This window comes from Alternaria burnsii (assembly GCF_013036055.1).
Source record: "Alternaria burnsii strain CBS107.38 chromosome Unknown 731, whole genome shotgun sequence".
Classification (NCBI taxonomy): domain Eukaryota; kingdom Fungi; phylum Ascomycota; class Dothideomycetes; order Pleosporales; family Pleosporaceae; genus Alternaria; species Alternaria burnsii.
Genome location: NW_024066115.1, coordinates 347097 through 362182, shown reverse-complemented (window position 1 = coordinate 362182; position 15086 = coordinate 347097). Strand labels below are relative to the sequence as shown.

Below are 15086 nucleotides of genomic sequence, written 5' to 3'. Positions count from 1 at the left end.
AACAAAACATCAGCCATGAACACTGTCGTTGTTGTCTCAGGGAGAAACGGGTCTTTCTTTTTGTACTAATTGCGTTGATGAAGTAGTAAATACTGCTCGTTCGTTTGCTTCAGAGAGCGAGCTGAGCACGTATCACCATGATCAAGGGCAAAGAATATGCAGATCATCCAAATGTATTGCTACTAATGTTCAAAAGATATATACAAAGAAACCCAGGGTATATGTGCGCCGTATCCAACCATCCAAACAAGCAAGTCAGCAACCAGTGTGACTAGCCAAGCCATTGCCATCGTTCGTGAAGCACCGCTCAGTGCCTTGCGTGGTGCCTCGTGAGCCTCTGCCTGTGCTCCCTGATATGTCTTGCCATGCGTGCACTTCTGGCAGCGCCAGCAGGCGCTGGCGTCTCGGCTGGAGTATCGGCAGTGACGGTAGCATACACTGTCTCATAAACTGTGCGTACGGCTTGAACAGTGTCCGTGACAGTGGGAGCGGCGGGGTCTGCTGAGATGGCTGCGTCCGCTGGAGGGGCCTTGACAGCGTCGGTGGGCGCTGGAACAGGCACTGCAGGCACTGCAGGCACGGCGGGTGCTTGAGACACAGCAGGTACATTGGAAGGTTGAGCGATGCTTTGTGCTGTACTGGGAGCGGCTGCTGCGCCACTAGAGTTTTGGATTGGAGTGTTAGTGCCCTCAGGAAGCGACGCGGCAGGTGTTGTCGAGGGCGACGTCTCGTTGGAAGGTTCATTGCCACTACCAGCTCCAGCTTTGGGCCACTGGAAGCCGGACATGGGACCATTGTTTGTCGGTGCTGGAGCTGGTGCGTTGACCTGTGTGGTCGGCGCAACAATTGGGCTTGGAGATTCGACGGGGATGCTAGGAGAAGCATCGTCGGCAGGAGGCGACGCGACTGGAGCACTGGGCGACGCGGAGGGAGCCACCGAAAGTGTCTCGCTTGTCGGAATTGGCGCGAAGATACCAGATACCGAAGGGGTGATGAGCAAAGTCGGGACTGCAGGGTATCCGGATTCTACAGGAAGGCCAGAAGACACAATTGGCGTTTCCGATGGAACTGGCACAGGGGCGTACGCGGCGCTGCTCTGCTCGGACACTGAAGAAGATTGAGGGGCATAAGCAGCACTGCTCTGCTCGGGCACTGAGGAGGGCTGAGGGGCGGCGCCGTAGCCACCGTTGTCTTGGTACACTTTCAGCGAGTTGATGGTCCAGTATGCCTCGGTAAAAGCCTCTGGGTTGTCCCGTACCCATTCCTCGCATGTCGATGCCTTCTTGCTGCAAGAACTGTTCGTGGCGTTCCAAACACTGCTGCTGCCCGCCCATTGTCCACAGAACGTAGTGTCGAAAACGATCTGCTGCTGCTTGAACGTGTTCTCAATATCGCAAGCACCAGCGAACTTGGCAGCTGGCTTGCCCCAGCCACTGGGGTCTGGGCTGTCACCGAGAACGTCTTCCGGGATAGAGTCGCGCGGGAAGAAGTAAATGCTGATAGCTTCAGCGGTCCATTGGGTAGCGTACACACCTCCACCATTAGCGTTCAAGCCTGTACCGTAGCTCTTGGTTGATGGGTCTTCAATGGAGCATCCCGCATTCTTTGACTGGTCTTCGGCAGCAACATCGCAGTTTCCTGTGGTTACCGAGCCCGCAAACTGGGTGGTGTCATCACCAATCTGGCAGCCTGGGCCTGTGTGGAGGGTCATGCCGTTGTTCGTCTGGTCGTTCACGCCTTCGATAATGTCAATCTCGCCGTTCTTTGGCCAGTTGGGACCGGTGGTCCAGAAGCTGCGGTACGTTAGTGATGTAACTCTACATCAAGTCAAGTCTACTTACGCTGGCCATGTACCACAGCCAAAAGGCATGTGGGCGACATCCACCACAATCAGCCCACTATCGTATGTCTTCTTGCTTTCGATACGGATACTGGGCCTTCCCTCTGGTGTCTGGTTCTGTGTGTCTACGCCCCAAGAGATGGCCGAAGTAGACGAGTTGATAAGGTTTGTCTGTCTTGCCGTAGCCTCATCGACATACTGTACAAAACCTTCAGTCGGGTCGGGTCCGGTAAAGAAGTCAAAGGCCCCGTAAAAGTCCGTCATGTAATCATCCTCTAGAACATAGCCAGCTATGCTTAGTTGGAAAAAGGCCGCAGCCGAAGTGAGTGTGGAGAAACGCATCGTCAAGACGCTGAAAACCAAAGAAGATAGTAATGAATGACTGCGTACTAGACGCGTGAACAAAAAAGACACAAGAACTGAAAAGGCGATAGTACGAGATGGCGATGTAACCAAGCAGCAGATGGTCGAAAAGGGACGACCTACCTATATATGCAGGCCTAAGATAGAGCCGCGCCAACGTCCCGAACATGGCAACAATCAATTCGCCCCTAGGGCCTCGTCTACTGACTAGACGAGTGCGGGTGAGTGTACATCTCCCGTTAGGCACATCGGGCTTCGTTTCAACATGATGGGAATTATAGACGGGCCGAGTTGATCTCCGGTTAGCAACATTGAGGGGACCTGCAGGAACCAGTCAGGCCCGTATGATGGGGGATCGATAGCGCTGGCAATGCTGCCCGGATTTTTAACCAAACATGGGCTGTTTCATGAGAAATAGGACGGATGGCCCGTTGGTAAACGGACTGAGGCGCTTGAAACAGACAGAAGCGCATATCCTGGTTAATATGTGGCGGAGGCTACGGGTATTATCGACGGCCTGAGGCATTTGTCGCGGCTGCCGACATGTGATTCGCTGTCAAGGCGTTGAAACGCGTGGTGCTGGAGGGTGGGATGAAGGAGAGCGGTTGCTGGCCAATGCCGCGCGCTGGTTCTAGCGCTTCCGAAGCGAGCGCAGTGTTCCACCAGTCTGAAACCAACCACTCGGCCAATGAGTCGTTCGAGACGATCGACACAATTCTGGAGATATATATGCTTGTTCCAGGAGGGTTGCAGAGATCTGGCCCGCGGTGTACGTGTAACTATCTTCATTCATATCTGGTATTACGCGTCGTCATTAATGTAATGGGACAACTACTGCAGCGACTCGACTACAATGGCAGAAGCACCACCGCCACCGTTGCAGATTCCGGCACAGCCAATCTTGCCCTTCTTCTCCTTTAGTACACCGAGCAGTGTAGTTGTGATCCTGGCACCGGAAGCACCAAGCGCGTGGCCGAGGGCGACGGCACCACCGTGCAGGTTGACCTTGTCTTCTTCAATACCAAGGATCTTCATGTTGGCGAGGGCAACGACACTGAAGGCCTCGTTGATCTCGAAAGCGTCGACAGCGGAGAGCTCCACCTTTGCGTGCTTCAGAGCCTTGGGCATGGCGAGCGCAGGGGCGGTGGTGAACTTGGAGGGGTTGTGCTCCGCGTCACCCCAGCCGAGGATCTTAGCAATGGGCTTGAGGCCGTGCTTCTTGACAGCCTCCTCAGAGGCAAGGACGAGAGCAGCAGCGCCATCGTTGAGCGGTGAGGCGTTGGCAGCGGTGACGGTTCCGTTTCCGGGCTTGAATGAAGGTCTCAATGTGCGCGTCTTTGCCTCGTTGAACTGCAAGTGATGAGTAAGAAAGTGCGGATTAGTGAACATGACAAAGACTGCGACTTACGTTCTTGGGCTCGTCGTCACGGTCTACGACGACCGGAGGCTTGCCACGTCCTACGGGAACCTCGATGGGGGCAATCTCCTCCTTGAACAAGCCAGCGTCGTGCGCGGCAATGGCCTTCTTGTAGGAGCGGATGCAGTAGTCATCCTGTTGCTCACGGGAGAAGCCGTGGTCATCGGCGCACTCCTCGCCCTGCAGACCCATGTGCTCCTTCTTGTATGCGTCGGTCAGACCATCCTTCAGCACGCCGTCGACCAGCGATTGGTCTCCAAACTTGGCGCCTGTCCTCATGTTGGGGAGGTAGTGGGGAGTGTTGGACATGCTCTCGGTTCCGCCTGCCACGACAATGTCGGCATTGCCGGTTATGATGGTCTGCGCGCCGACAATGAGGGCCTTGATGGACGAGGCGCACACCTTGTTGATGGTGGTTGCGACGGTCGACTCGGGGAGGCCAGCGCCAAGGGCACACTGACGGGCGGGATTCTGGCCGAGGCTGCGGCTATGTCAGTACAGTGCTTGTGAGGCCGTCGGTGTATTTTGCAGTCGGTGTATTTCGTACTTTGCGGAGAGGACATTGCCAACGAAGACTTCGTCGACGTCGGTGGGCTTGATGCCAGCGCGCTCAACAGCAGCTGCAGGGGCTTGTCAGACGGGTAGACGGCTCGATTGGCAGCAGGTATACATACCCTTGATGGCGTGAGAGCCCAGCTGGACTGCACTCAGGCTCGAGAGGGAGCTGTTGTCGCGTGAGTTGGCGTTGCCCCTCTTCTCGAGCACTAGAAAACATACCCCAAAAACGCGCCCGTGGGCGTACGGGCAGCCGAGACAATGTAAACGGGGGGAAGGGACGACATGATGGGTATCTCTTGGGTGCAGGAGGGCGATTGAAGGTGCAGAGAGGGTATACAGGCTTGCGTTTAAATAAATGCCCCGACTACAGCAAGGACATCTTTTTGAAGGTTAGCCTTGCGCGACAACGGCGGCCAGGGTAAGAACTCGTCCCTGCGTCGCGTCGGAGGCCCATTGGCTGATGGCCGCCTCCGCCCTCACCGCCCAACGCTAGCCCGCGGAACCACGCTCTGAACTTTTGCGATAGCTTCGAGCTCGACGCGCATCATCACCGCGCAGATAGCCACCCATACCGCCAGCATGGATGACCTTTACGACGAGTAAGCACCCACAATCGCTTCTGGAATTCTGCGCGACTGACGTGTCCCAGGTTTGGAAATTTCATCGGCGAGGCCGAGTCCGACGACGATGTCCAGAGCACCGGCGAGGCAGCCGACGCCTATGTCCTCGACGACGACGACGACGAGGCGGATACCAACGACCAGCAGCTGATGGAGGTGGACGAAGGCCCATCCAACGCCGTAATCCTCCACGAAGACAAGCAGTACTATCCTTCCGCGTCCGACGTATACGGCCCAGATGTCGAGGTGTTGGTGCATGAAGAAGACACGCAGTCGCTGGCGCAGCCTATTATCGCGCCCGTGGTGCAGAAGAAGTTTACCGTTCAAGAGACAGACCTGCCCCCAGTCTATCACTCAAGAGAACTCCTGACCGACTTGATGAACTTTCCCAACCAGATACGAAACATCGCCATCGCTGGACACCTGCACCATGGAAAGACCGCCTTCATGGACATGCTGGTCATGGAAACGCACGACATCCAAGACCGCCTGGACTACAAGAGGGGGAAGAAGCGGGAAGAACAACTACGATACACCGACGTACACGTGCTCGAACGCGAACGGGGCCTCTCCATCAAGACCGCACCCATGAGCCTAGTCCTTCAGAACACAAAGTCCAAGTCGCATCTCTTCAACATCCTCGACACCCCCGGACACGTAAACTTCGCCGATGAAGTTGCCGCCTCGCTGCGCCTCGTTGATGGAGTAGTCTTGGTCGTGGACGTAGTCGAGGGCGTGCAGGTCAATACGGAGCAAGTCATAAAGCACGCCGTGCTCGAGGATCTGCCCCTCACACTGGTAGTCAACAAGATGGACCGCTTGATTCTCGAATTGAAGCTACCCCCCAGCGATGCATACTTCAAGATCAAGCACGTTATTGAGGAAGTCAACACAGTCATCGAGAACACCATTCCAGGTTGCGGCGAGAGCAGACGGGTAAGCCCTGAGAAAGGCAACGTCGCTTTCGCTTGCTCCAGCATGCGCTGGTGCTTTACCATCCAGTCCTTCGCAAAGATGTACTCTGACTTCTACCCTGGACCATCCAAGCTGCCAGGATTCGGCGTTCCAATCAAGGGTCTCGATATCGACAAATTCGCCATGCGCCTTTGGGGCGACATCTTCTACAATCCAGGAAGCCGCAAGTTCAGTCGCAAGCGTCAGGAGGAGGGCTCACAGCGGTCCTTTGTGCATTGGATCCTGGAGCCCGTCTACAAGATCTACTCGCACACACTAAGTCAAAGCCCGGACGACCTCAAGGAGACGCTCGACACATTGGGCATCCGATTGAAGCCATCTGAATACAAGACAGACGCGAAGGAGTTGATGCGCCTGGTATGCCAGCAGTACTTTGGTCCATCTCTGGGATTTGTAGACATGATCACCCAGCATGTCCCGTCGCCTGAAGAAGGAGCGCAGCGACTACTACAAAGACATTACACTGGTCCTTTGGACACAAAGACCGCCGAGGCCATGCAGAAGTGCGACCAGAACGGACCCCTAGTCATACATGTTACGAAGCTCTTCAATGCGACAGATGCGAAGTCATTCACCGCACTAGGCCGCGTAATGAGTGGTACCGCAACTTCCCCGCAGTCGGTGCGTGTTCTTGGAGAAGGCTACACAATCGAAGATGAGGAAGACATGGTTGTCGCTACAGTGACGGACACATGGATCGCGCAATCTAGATACAACATCCCCGTCAGCGGCGTTCCGGCAGGTAACTGGGTGTTGCTTGGTGGTGTTGATAACTCGATAGTCAAGACGGCGACTATTGTAGCCACCAAACTCCCCGACGAGGAAGACGCCTACATTTTCCGACCCATCCGCCACTTTTTCGAATCCGTTTTCAAGGTCGCCGTCGAACCCATAAATCCCTCTGAATTACCGAAGATGCTCGACGGTCTGCGCAAGATCAACAAGTCATACCCGCTCATCACAACCAAGGTCGAAGAGTCGGGAGAACACGTCGTTCTCGGTACTGGCGAGCTCTACATGGACTGTGTCCTGCATGACCTACGGCGGTTGTATGCTGACATGGAGATCAAGGTGTCAGATCCTGTCACAAGATTCTGCGAGACGGTTGTCGAGATGTCCGCTATCAAGTGCTACGCGCTCACACCAAACAAGAAGAACAAGCTCACCATGATTGCCGAACCGCTAGACCCAGGTATTGCGGAGGACATCGAAGCTGGAAAGGTCAACATCAAGGACCCCGTCAGGGTTGTCGGAAAGTTCTTCGAAGAGAACTACGGATACGACTTGCTCGCTTCGCGTAACATCTGGGCTTTCGGACCTGACGACATGGGTGCCAACATCCTACAAAACGACACACTTCCCACAGAGGTCGACGGCAAGACTCTGCGTACAGTCCGTGACACGCTTCGACAGGGTTTTAGCTGGGCGACCCGTGAAGGCCCGCTCTGCGAGGAGCCCATTCGCAACACAAAGTTCCGCATCACGGATGTCGAGCTTGCACCAGAAGCCATTTTCCGTGGAGGTGGTCAGATTATCCCCACGAGTCGGCGAGCGTGTTACTCAAGTTTCCTAATGGCGAGTCCCAGGTTGATGGAGCCGGTATACTCTTGCAGCATGACTGGTCCTGCAGACACCAAGAGTAGTTTGTACACAGTCCTTGCGCGAAGGAGAGGACACGTCTTGCAGGATGGACCCATTGCGGGTACTCCTCTCTATAATGTTCGTGGTCTTATCCCGGTCATCGATTCTTTCGGTTTCGAGACCGATCTTAGGGTACGTACACCCCTTCTATTCTCACTGCCAGATTTCCATACCATATGCTAACTTCTGCAGATCCACACGCAAGGACAAGTCTCTCTCTCCCTCGTCTTCGACCGCTGGTCCATCGTCCCTGGCGACCCTCTCGACAAAGACATTACGACCAGACCGCTTGAACCCGCAACTGCACAACAGCTGGCACGCGATTTCGTACTCAAGACACGAAGGAGGAAGGGTCTTGCGGAGGATGTCACAATTAGCAAGTTCCTGGAGCCCGAGCTATTCCGTTCTCTCAAGGAGAGTGGAGTGCTTGATGGGTAGATGATGGATTGTATAGCATACTTTGGAGTCAAAACGGAAACGGCGCAAATTGGAAGCTGTAAAAGCATATAGGGAGAGCATATTGGAGATACGCTCATGAAAGCGGCTGGTGAGTCGAAATGAAATATACCCGCCGCATGTTACTATGAAAGCGGTCGCTATGCATGTATAAACATCTCTATTCACTCGCATTTCTTTCTTCGGCTACGGTGATCTTCATGGTTTTAATATCGAATCATCCAATATCAGTAAGAGACGTACACGAGATAGAGCAGAATACTTGCATGCATGCATATAGCATTTTAAAATCTTAGGCTCACTGGTGAGGTACTCGTAGAGCGATTGTGGAGACTACAATCAGAGCCACGCAGGACGCGAGTTAGTGAGAAGACGGGAGTCGACAAGTACTACTTACGAGTGAAGGGAGGTGATGGTCGCTTGGTGCTGTAGAGTGTAGAGAAGAAAGACCCACCGTGAGAGTATGAAAGCGTGGCAGGGTGCAGCATAATAAACCATACGCAATGCAACGGCCTCGGAATAGTATTGGGTATCAGAATACGCATCAATATTTGGCAGAAGCCAACGAAAAATGCAATACGACATGCAGAGCGCAGAAAGAAACAGCGCTTGTGACGAACCTGGCGAGGCTCTAAATCTCCACTTCTCGTCACTTATACTGATACTCGTTCTCATCATCACTGTCGTCCTGTCTTTCGAGCTCGTCCTCAATCTCCTCGTTGAGTAGGAGACCCATATCGTACGTCTTCTCCCTGATCTTATCCGCGTCTTCTCTGTTCACTGAACAATCATCCATAATCAGTAGGATTGCCGCCTCCGGAACCATCACAGCTTGTACAAAGGCTGCGATGCCGGATGCTTGCACAACGCGATCCTTGCAGTTCTTCATCTCGACCTTTAGAGTATCCATGACGCTCTCTGTGATGACGCGACGACCATGAGAACCATAGTAGCCCGGGTACGCGGCTTTCTCGTCGAGAGCGTATGATTCCAGCTCTTCTTGCACGTCTTCTGCCAGATCTGTTCGCCTCGAGGGTACAGCGGCGGCTTTTCCAGTCAGAGCCAACGGCTCGTAACGATCTCTGTGTATACTAAACTCGTTGTTGTTGAGTATCTGCAATAAAGTCGTCTTGTGTCTGCGTATTCGCCTGGGAAGTGCTTGCCAGTCAATGTCCGGATACCCCATCTCAGTGTATTCCTTCTGTGCTGACTTCTTTTTATGCGCATGGCAGAATGCAGATTTGTTCTTGACCGTTCTCTCCTTGCCTTTCCAGAAGTCCCAATAGTCCTCCTGCTCAACGAATTTCGAACAAAGCAAGCATCGCGAGCCCTCCTCTTCCACTGGCTGGAGTTTGCTCATGTAACTGTTGATGTCGTCGAGGGCTTCTTGTGGTGCACTGGAATGTGGTTGCGAAGACGGCGGTTCCTGATTTTCCTTCCAACTGCTAAGCTGGTTCATAAGGCGGGCGGTTCTGGCAGCCTTTTCTGCTTTGAACGACTTAGCGCTCTTTGGTTTGGTCCCTAGTTCTCTGTCCAGTTCGTCGTCGTCGAACGCAGTAGATGTAGCATTGGTGCTCTTGGCTTTTGTACCGTTTGCTTTCTTTTCAACTTCACGTAGTCCCAAATCATTCATCTTTTGTTGTCTGTCACTATCTTTGGGGAGCGCAAAGAGCTCCTCGTCGTCTAAACCAGATACACTTCCGTCACTCTCAGCACCGGGTTGCGACATGCCATTCCGGGATTTGTTCTTTGATCCGTACGTCTGCGTAGTGGTCTTTGACGCTGCCTTGCCAAACTTCTTTGGAGGTGGTGCATGTATGTTCTTGCTCTTCGAGCCATAGCCTTTGTCATTCGTGTTCTTGATTTGAGAAACGTGTTCCATGCCCCATTTGATTGGACTGTCGCTGGATGATCCCGCGGAAGACGCGGGAGTGTGTTCCTTGCTACCGCCGAGGCCTGCAGTCGACTTATGGGCTTGACCATTTTGGTACGCCCCTCTTGCGGGCGGACGTATTGCTTCAAGCGTTTTCTTGCCAGGCTTTCTTTGAGGTTCCCTTAGAGTATCTAGGGTGCTCTTCGGCGTAGGTTTACCAGGCTTCGAGGGCTGGACCGGTCGTGGTGAGGGAGCGTGTATTTCATCGTCGGAAGACAAGGGTTCAGCGTTGACATCAATCTCCCGTTGCCTCTTTATTGGGGCGGCATTTCCGTTCGCTCGTCTCTTGGGTATCGGTTCTTCGTGATCGTCTGCACTCGCATGGCGCTTTCCCCCGATATTGGTTAACAGTTTAGGCGTCTGCCTACTCAGAATTGGCATTGCCGCGCATTGATGACGTACTCAAAACAAAGGACAAAGACGTAAGACGTTGTCGAAGTACAAGGCAAAGTTGCCGCACGTGAAAGCAGTATCTCTTGCCGGGGTGGACTCGACCTCGAGATTATGCAACGCGCCGGACGACGCGAACACCGCGTTCGCGCTAATCTTATCGATACCGCCCGAGCTCCGCCAAAAAAAGTTCCATGTGCAATCTAACACTGTCGCAAACTCTCTCAAACGCCACAAAAACCCCAACGCACCCTCACGATGGCTCTCGACGAAGCGCTGCAACAGCCCTTGAACTTCACCGGTCATCGGCACATGATCTCTCGCCTTCTCCTGGCGACACTCACCGGCCGACCCGTTCGCATATCGCAAATTCGCTCTTCGTCGACCACACCAGGCTTAACACGCCATGAGACAAACTTCATCCGACTGCTCGATTCGGTGACGAACGGCTCGCAGATTCAATTTAGCATGACGGGTACGACATTAGTCTACAGACCCGGTCTCATCACCGGAAGCGCCGAAGGACTGGGAGCCAGCGGAGGCGTAATCCGGCATGAGATACCAGCAGAGTGTAGAAAGAGGGGTGTGAGCTGGTGGCTGGTTCCCCTGTGCGTTCTTGCGCCTTTCAGCAAGGGGAACATGAACGTCGTCTTCTACGGCGAGGGCTGTGTTACAGCGTCTACAATCGCCGGCGACATCTCTGCAGACACAGTTCGCACGGCTATTCTCCCGCTGTACAAAAACTTTGCTATCGAGCGGAATATCGAGCTACGTATCCTCAAGCGCTCTTCTGCGCCCGCGGGAGGAAAGGGAGCAGGTGGCGAAGTGCAACTGGTGTTTAACCACCAGGTTCGTCTACCAAAGACACTACATCTGCTGAATCCTGGAAGGGTCAAGAAGATAAGAGGTGTGGCGTACTGTGTCGAGGTTCCTAAAAGTAACAACGAGCGCATGACCTTTACTGCAAGAGGCATCCTCAACAAATTTGTGCCGGATACGTACATCTTCTCTGACGCAAGCGCCGCACCTTTAATACCAACAACCGCCAAAGGCCACTCCAGCGGAAAAGTAAAGGGTGCAGTGGGATTCGGAATCAGTCTGGTCGCAGAGACCAGCACGGGATGCATATACTCAGCCGACGTATGCTCACCACCTGATGGTGGTGTTCCGGCAGACGAAATCGGCAAGCAATGCGCATACCAGCTTCTCGAGAAGATATCACAAGGAGGCTGTGTGGAGAACGTGGCAGCACCCACAGTTCTCATGCTGATGGCTATGGGTAGCGAGGATGTAGGAAGAATAGCACTGGGCAAGGACATTTTAGGCAGCGAGGAAATCATACAACTTGCGCGGGATTCCAAGGTCTTTGGAGGCAGTGCATGGGGCTTCAGGGAGGCAGGCGGCGAGAAAGAAGAAATCGTTGTTAGCGTTGTAGGAAGAGGAGTCGGAAATGTAGGAAGGAAGGTTGCTTAGATTCTACAAGTTTGGGAAAAGTTATGCGCGCAAATATGATACCCCCAATTTCTCACAATCTATCTTGGTCTGATGGCAACCAGCTTCTCTGCGCATATACTTTGGTGGGCTTCACTGAAGCAACGGTCAGGAAACGCGTTTCTTAAGCAAAAATAGACGCCGCCCAATGATCTAATTCGCATATACCAATGTACAAAAAAAGCCAGACGCTAGAGACGAAGAAGCTCCTACTGTCTCTTGCCTGCTGAGCTCGCTCCACTGCCACTACCCTCGTCTTCGCTCCCATCATCCTGCGCATACTTCTCGTTATACCTATCCTGATCCCGATATGGACCCTCATCGCCCTCATCGTCACTCAGTAGATCCTCATCGGACTCGCCAGCAAAAGCATCATACAACTCTCCACCCCTCTTAGCACGCTTCTTCCTGCCGGCAGCACCAGAGAGCAAGCCCGCGTCGTCCCTATCCTCGTTGTCGTCCAGAACCTCGAATTCGTAAGCATCGCGCGAATCCTTCATGCGTTTGCGTCTAGCGATGAAAAGATAGGTACAAAGACCAGCAACGAAAACGATGATCAAGGCAAGAGCACCGTAAATCCAGATTTGCGTGCGCTTCGACACACCAAAGGAGGGAAAGGGGTTGGGAAGGAAGTTTTCAGATGGAGCAGCAGACGCCGTGGCACTTGCGCTTGCAGTTGCCGAAGCCGTCGTCTGTACACCACTGTTAGCCGACGTTTGAGAGGGTTTCTGGTTCACGGGACGATCGGGGTGGTCATCGGGGATAGATGTCATAGTAGGTGTGGTACCAGGGGGCATGGTAACACTGGTAGTATGCGCCGGGTGATCATCAATCTTGTCGTGATCGTCGTCCTCATGTTCGTCGGGGATCGGACGAAGTTTAGCTTTGGAGGCGTCGATGCATTCACCCCAGAGACGGAGCTTCCAGTCGGTAAAGGTACCAGTCTTAGCATTACCGGATTTGACATCTTTGACAATGACGGTCCAGTTGCCGATGGCGTCTTCACCCCAGTGAGCAACGGACATGAACGTCCAGTCAATATATCCATAAGGCGCCTCGTCGCCTTGGCGTGCAGTGGAGAGATGTGAGACCATGCCGCTTGGAGATCGGAGCTCGACAGCGAGGTCGCCGCGGCGCGTGTGCTCCACGTTCATGGTGAGAGTGATGTGCTCAACACGAGCAAAATTGGCATTCTTGAGCATCTCTTCCTTGACTTCGAAGACACTGGCGAGGCCTTGGTTGCCTTCGGGGATCGCCTTCTTCACATGCATCCAGGGGGAGTAGAACCAAGCCTGGGGCTTGACGAGCTGCCATTCTTTTGCCTTCTCGACGATCGCATAGGCATCGAGCTTTCCGTATCCAAATTGATGGCTGTACATGCGGTCGAGCGAGGTCTTGGTCCAGTCGCTGGGCGTATCAAAGGGAACAGCTGTCATGACAGCAAGCCATTGCATGTCGCGCCATGTCAATTCAGGTCGGGCCTGAAGCGCGAGAGCGAATACTCCTACACCAATAGGTCCGGCAGCCGACGTGCCTCCGTGCTGGTTGGTGCACTTGTTCGCGCCAACATCTGTTGTGTGAATGGCGTCGCCGCCGCCACTGCTATATGTCACAACCAGCTGTGCGGAACAGGCCTCGGAATAGTATGGGTGTCCGTTGTTTTGGTCGATAGCGCCGACGGTGATGCTGTAGATACTGTTTGTATAGCCGTCAAAGTTGCAGTTGTCGTCGCTCGCAGCGCCATTGCCTGCCGCAAAAACATAGATGGATCCCTTTCCGCCACGACCTTGCTGGACAGCAGTGACCATGGCTTTTTCGATGAGAATGCCTGGAGCCTGCATGGTCTTACCATCGTCGGGCGGACCCCAAGAGCATGAGTAGATGTCATTCTTCTGCATCTCATAGTTTATCGCGAGCGCCTCGTCAAGATCTGTGATATCTCCCGAGAGGATGCGCACACCTGAGATCTTCGCATCGTAGGCAAGTCCGACACCACAGGCGTCGTTCCTTCCTGCGGCAATTTCTCCGGCGCATCGTGTACCGTGTCGGTCGTCAGAAAGCTTCGGGGTGGGCAGGTCTTCGTGGTCGTTGTAATCGTGAGAGCCTTCAGCAAAGAAATTGTCCTTGAGGTCGTTGCTCGTGTAGTCGAGACCATCGTCAACAACACATGCCGTGACGCCTTCGCCTGTGATGCCCTGCATCCACACACCAGTAACGTTTATGTCATTACCAGGCGTCTTCACGTTGAAGATGTGCCATTGCTCTTCGAAGATGGGGTCCTTGATTTGCAGCTTGGTCGCGACTTCCCGCTGGGCTTGAATAGCAGGTGTTACCGGTGGGGCGGCTCTCTCTGGCCGATCTGGTATCACGCTGCGCTTCCAATGGCGCGGCTTGATCTTCTGCTTCTGAGTAAAGTGGACGCTGTCGAGAGGATGATACTCGAGGCCAACTTCTCGTTTCCGCCGCCTCCTCTTCAGTTCTTGTTGTGCGTCGTTGACGATATCGTTTTCGTGTTTGGGGGCCTTGAAGACATGGTGATGCTCAAGCGTCCCGAACGGGCCCTCGTACGTCAGGCCCAGGTGCGCAGCGATGTCTGATGGCGATGCGGATGGGGAAAGATGGATAGCATAATAGTCGTGGCTCGAGTAGTTGCGGGGTGGCAGATGCTTTCCCGCTGCAGCAAGTGTCGCCGCTGCGAGCAGGCTCCAGAGTTGAATGCGCATGGCGAAGACGCCTAAAGGATATTACGTGCAGCCGGCTGCGGTCATGTATCGTGAACAGTCGTAGGAGGTGCCCTGGCAATAGGCGACCGTCTTCCCGCGGGGTGGGGGAAGTGTAGGTGGATGGTGAGGACACTGTGGTTCGGCGAGTTGACAGGGCCGGTGTATTCAGCTTATTGAGGAAGGAGACTGATTACGACGGGGTATTAGAGTGGACGAGTCGGTATGCGCGCGGCGGGTGATGTGCGCTGGGGAGGGAACAATGCAGGAGCAGTGAAGGAAGAGCAAGATGAAGAAGTCGCCTGCAGCCACTTTGGTCCAGTCTGCGAGATGTGTGAAACGTTGATGTTTGACTTCCCGCGAGCCGACCGTGGCTTCTTCCCTTGCCAACTATGGACCCCCGAGGGCGCCTTCCCCTTGTGGCCCTAGTGGCCGCACCTGCCCTGGCGTGGGTGTGCGAGCCGTGTGGAGGATGCCTGTCCAGCCCAAGATCTTGCAGTCAACCACCCAGCCACCTTTACCGCGCCCGCCACCACCTTTCTGACATGCGCTGGCCATGGATAACTGCTTCTTCCCTGCATCCGTACCGCTCTTCCTATTCCCTTGCATATAGTTTCCTCTTAATTTCCCGCGACATATCACCGTCATTGCGCCCAGTTGTACCTTGAGATCTTCATCTTCG

General features: G+C 54.1%; 5 protein-coding genes across 5 annotated transcripts; 2 read left to right on the top strand and 3 right to left on the bottom strand.

Annotated features, from left to right (window-relative positions):
- Positions 1-307: 307 nt before the first annotated feature.
- On the bottom strand, positions 308-4516 carry GT037_006783 (acetyl-acetyltransferase ib; the record flags this gene model as incomplete). The annotated part of the gene is made up of 7 exons (XM_038931830.1): positions 308-1793; positions 1842-2192; positions 3036-3553; positions 3612-4101; positions 4168-4240; positions 4295-4344; positions 4398-4516. Coding segments are annotated over 7 exons (3087 nt in total), but the record flags the coding sequence as incomplete, so codon positions are not given.
- Positions 4517-4757: 241 nt separating this feature from the next.
- GT037_006782 (elongation factor 2) lies at positions 4758-7852 on the top strand (the record flags this gene model as incomplete). The annotated part of the gene is made up of 3 exons (XM_038931829.1): positions 4758-4777; positions 4828-7546; positions 7607-7852. 3 exons carry the CDS (start codon positions 4758-4760, stop codon positions 7850-7852), a joined length of 2985 nt encoding a protein of 994 aa, XP_038785301.1.
- A 667-nt stretch (positions 7853-8519) lies between these two features.
- GT037_006781 (uncharacterized protein) lies at positions 8520-10184 on the bottom strand (the record flags this gene model as incomplete). The annotated part of the gene is made up of 1 exon (XM_038931828.1): positions 8520-10184. One exon carries the CDS (start codon positions 10182-10184, stop codon positions 8520-8522), a length of 1665 nt encoding a protein of 554 aa, XP_038785300.1.
- A 267-nt stretch (positions 10185-10451) lies between these two features.
- Positions 10452-11666, top strand: GT037_006780 (rna-3-phosphate cyclase family protein; the record flags this gene model as incomplete). Its single annotated transcript, XM_038931827.1, has 1 exon — positions 10452-11666. The coding sequence occupies one exon, from the start codon at positions 10452-10454 to the stop codon at positions 11664-11666; it is 1215 nt and encodes a 404-aa protein (XP_038785299.1).
- A 227-nt stretch (positions 11667-11893) lies between these two features.
- GT037_006779 (kex1 protease precursor) lies at positions 11894-14407 on the bottom strand (the record flags this gene model as incomplete). The annotated part of the gene is made up of 1 exon (XM_038931826.1): positions 11894-14407. The coding sequence occupies one exon, from the start codon at positions 14405-14407 to the stop codon at positions 11894-11896; it is 2514 nt and encodes an 837-aa protein (XP_038785298.1).
- Positions 14408-15086: the final 679 nt, after the last annotated feature.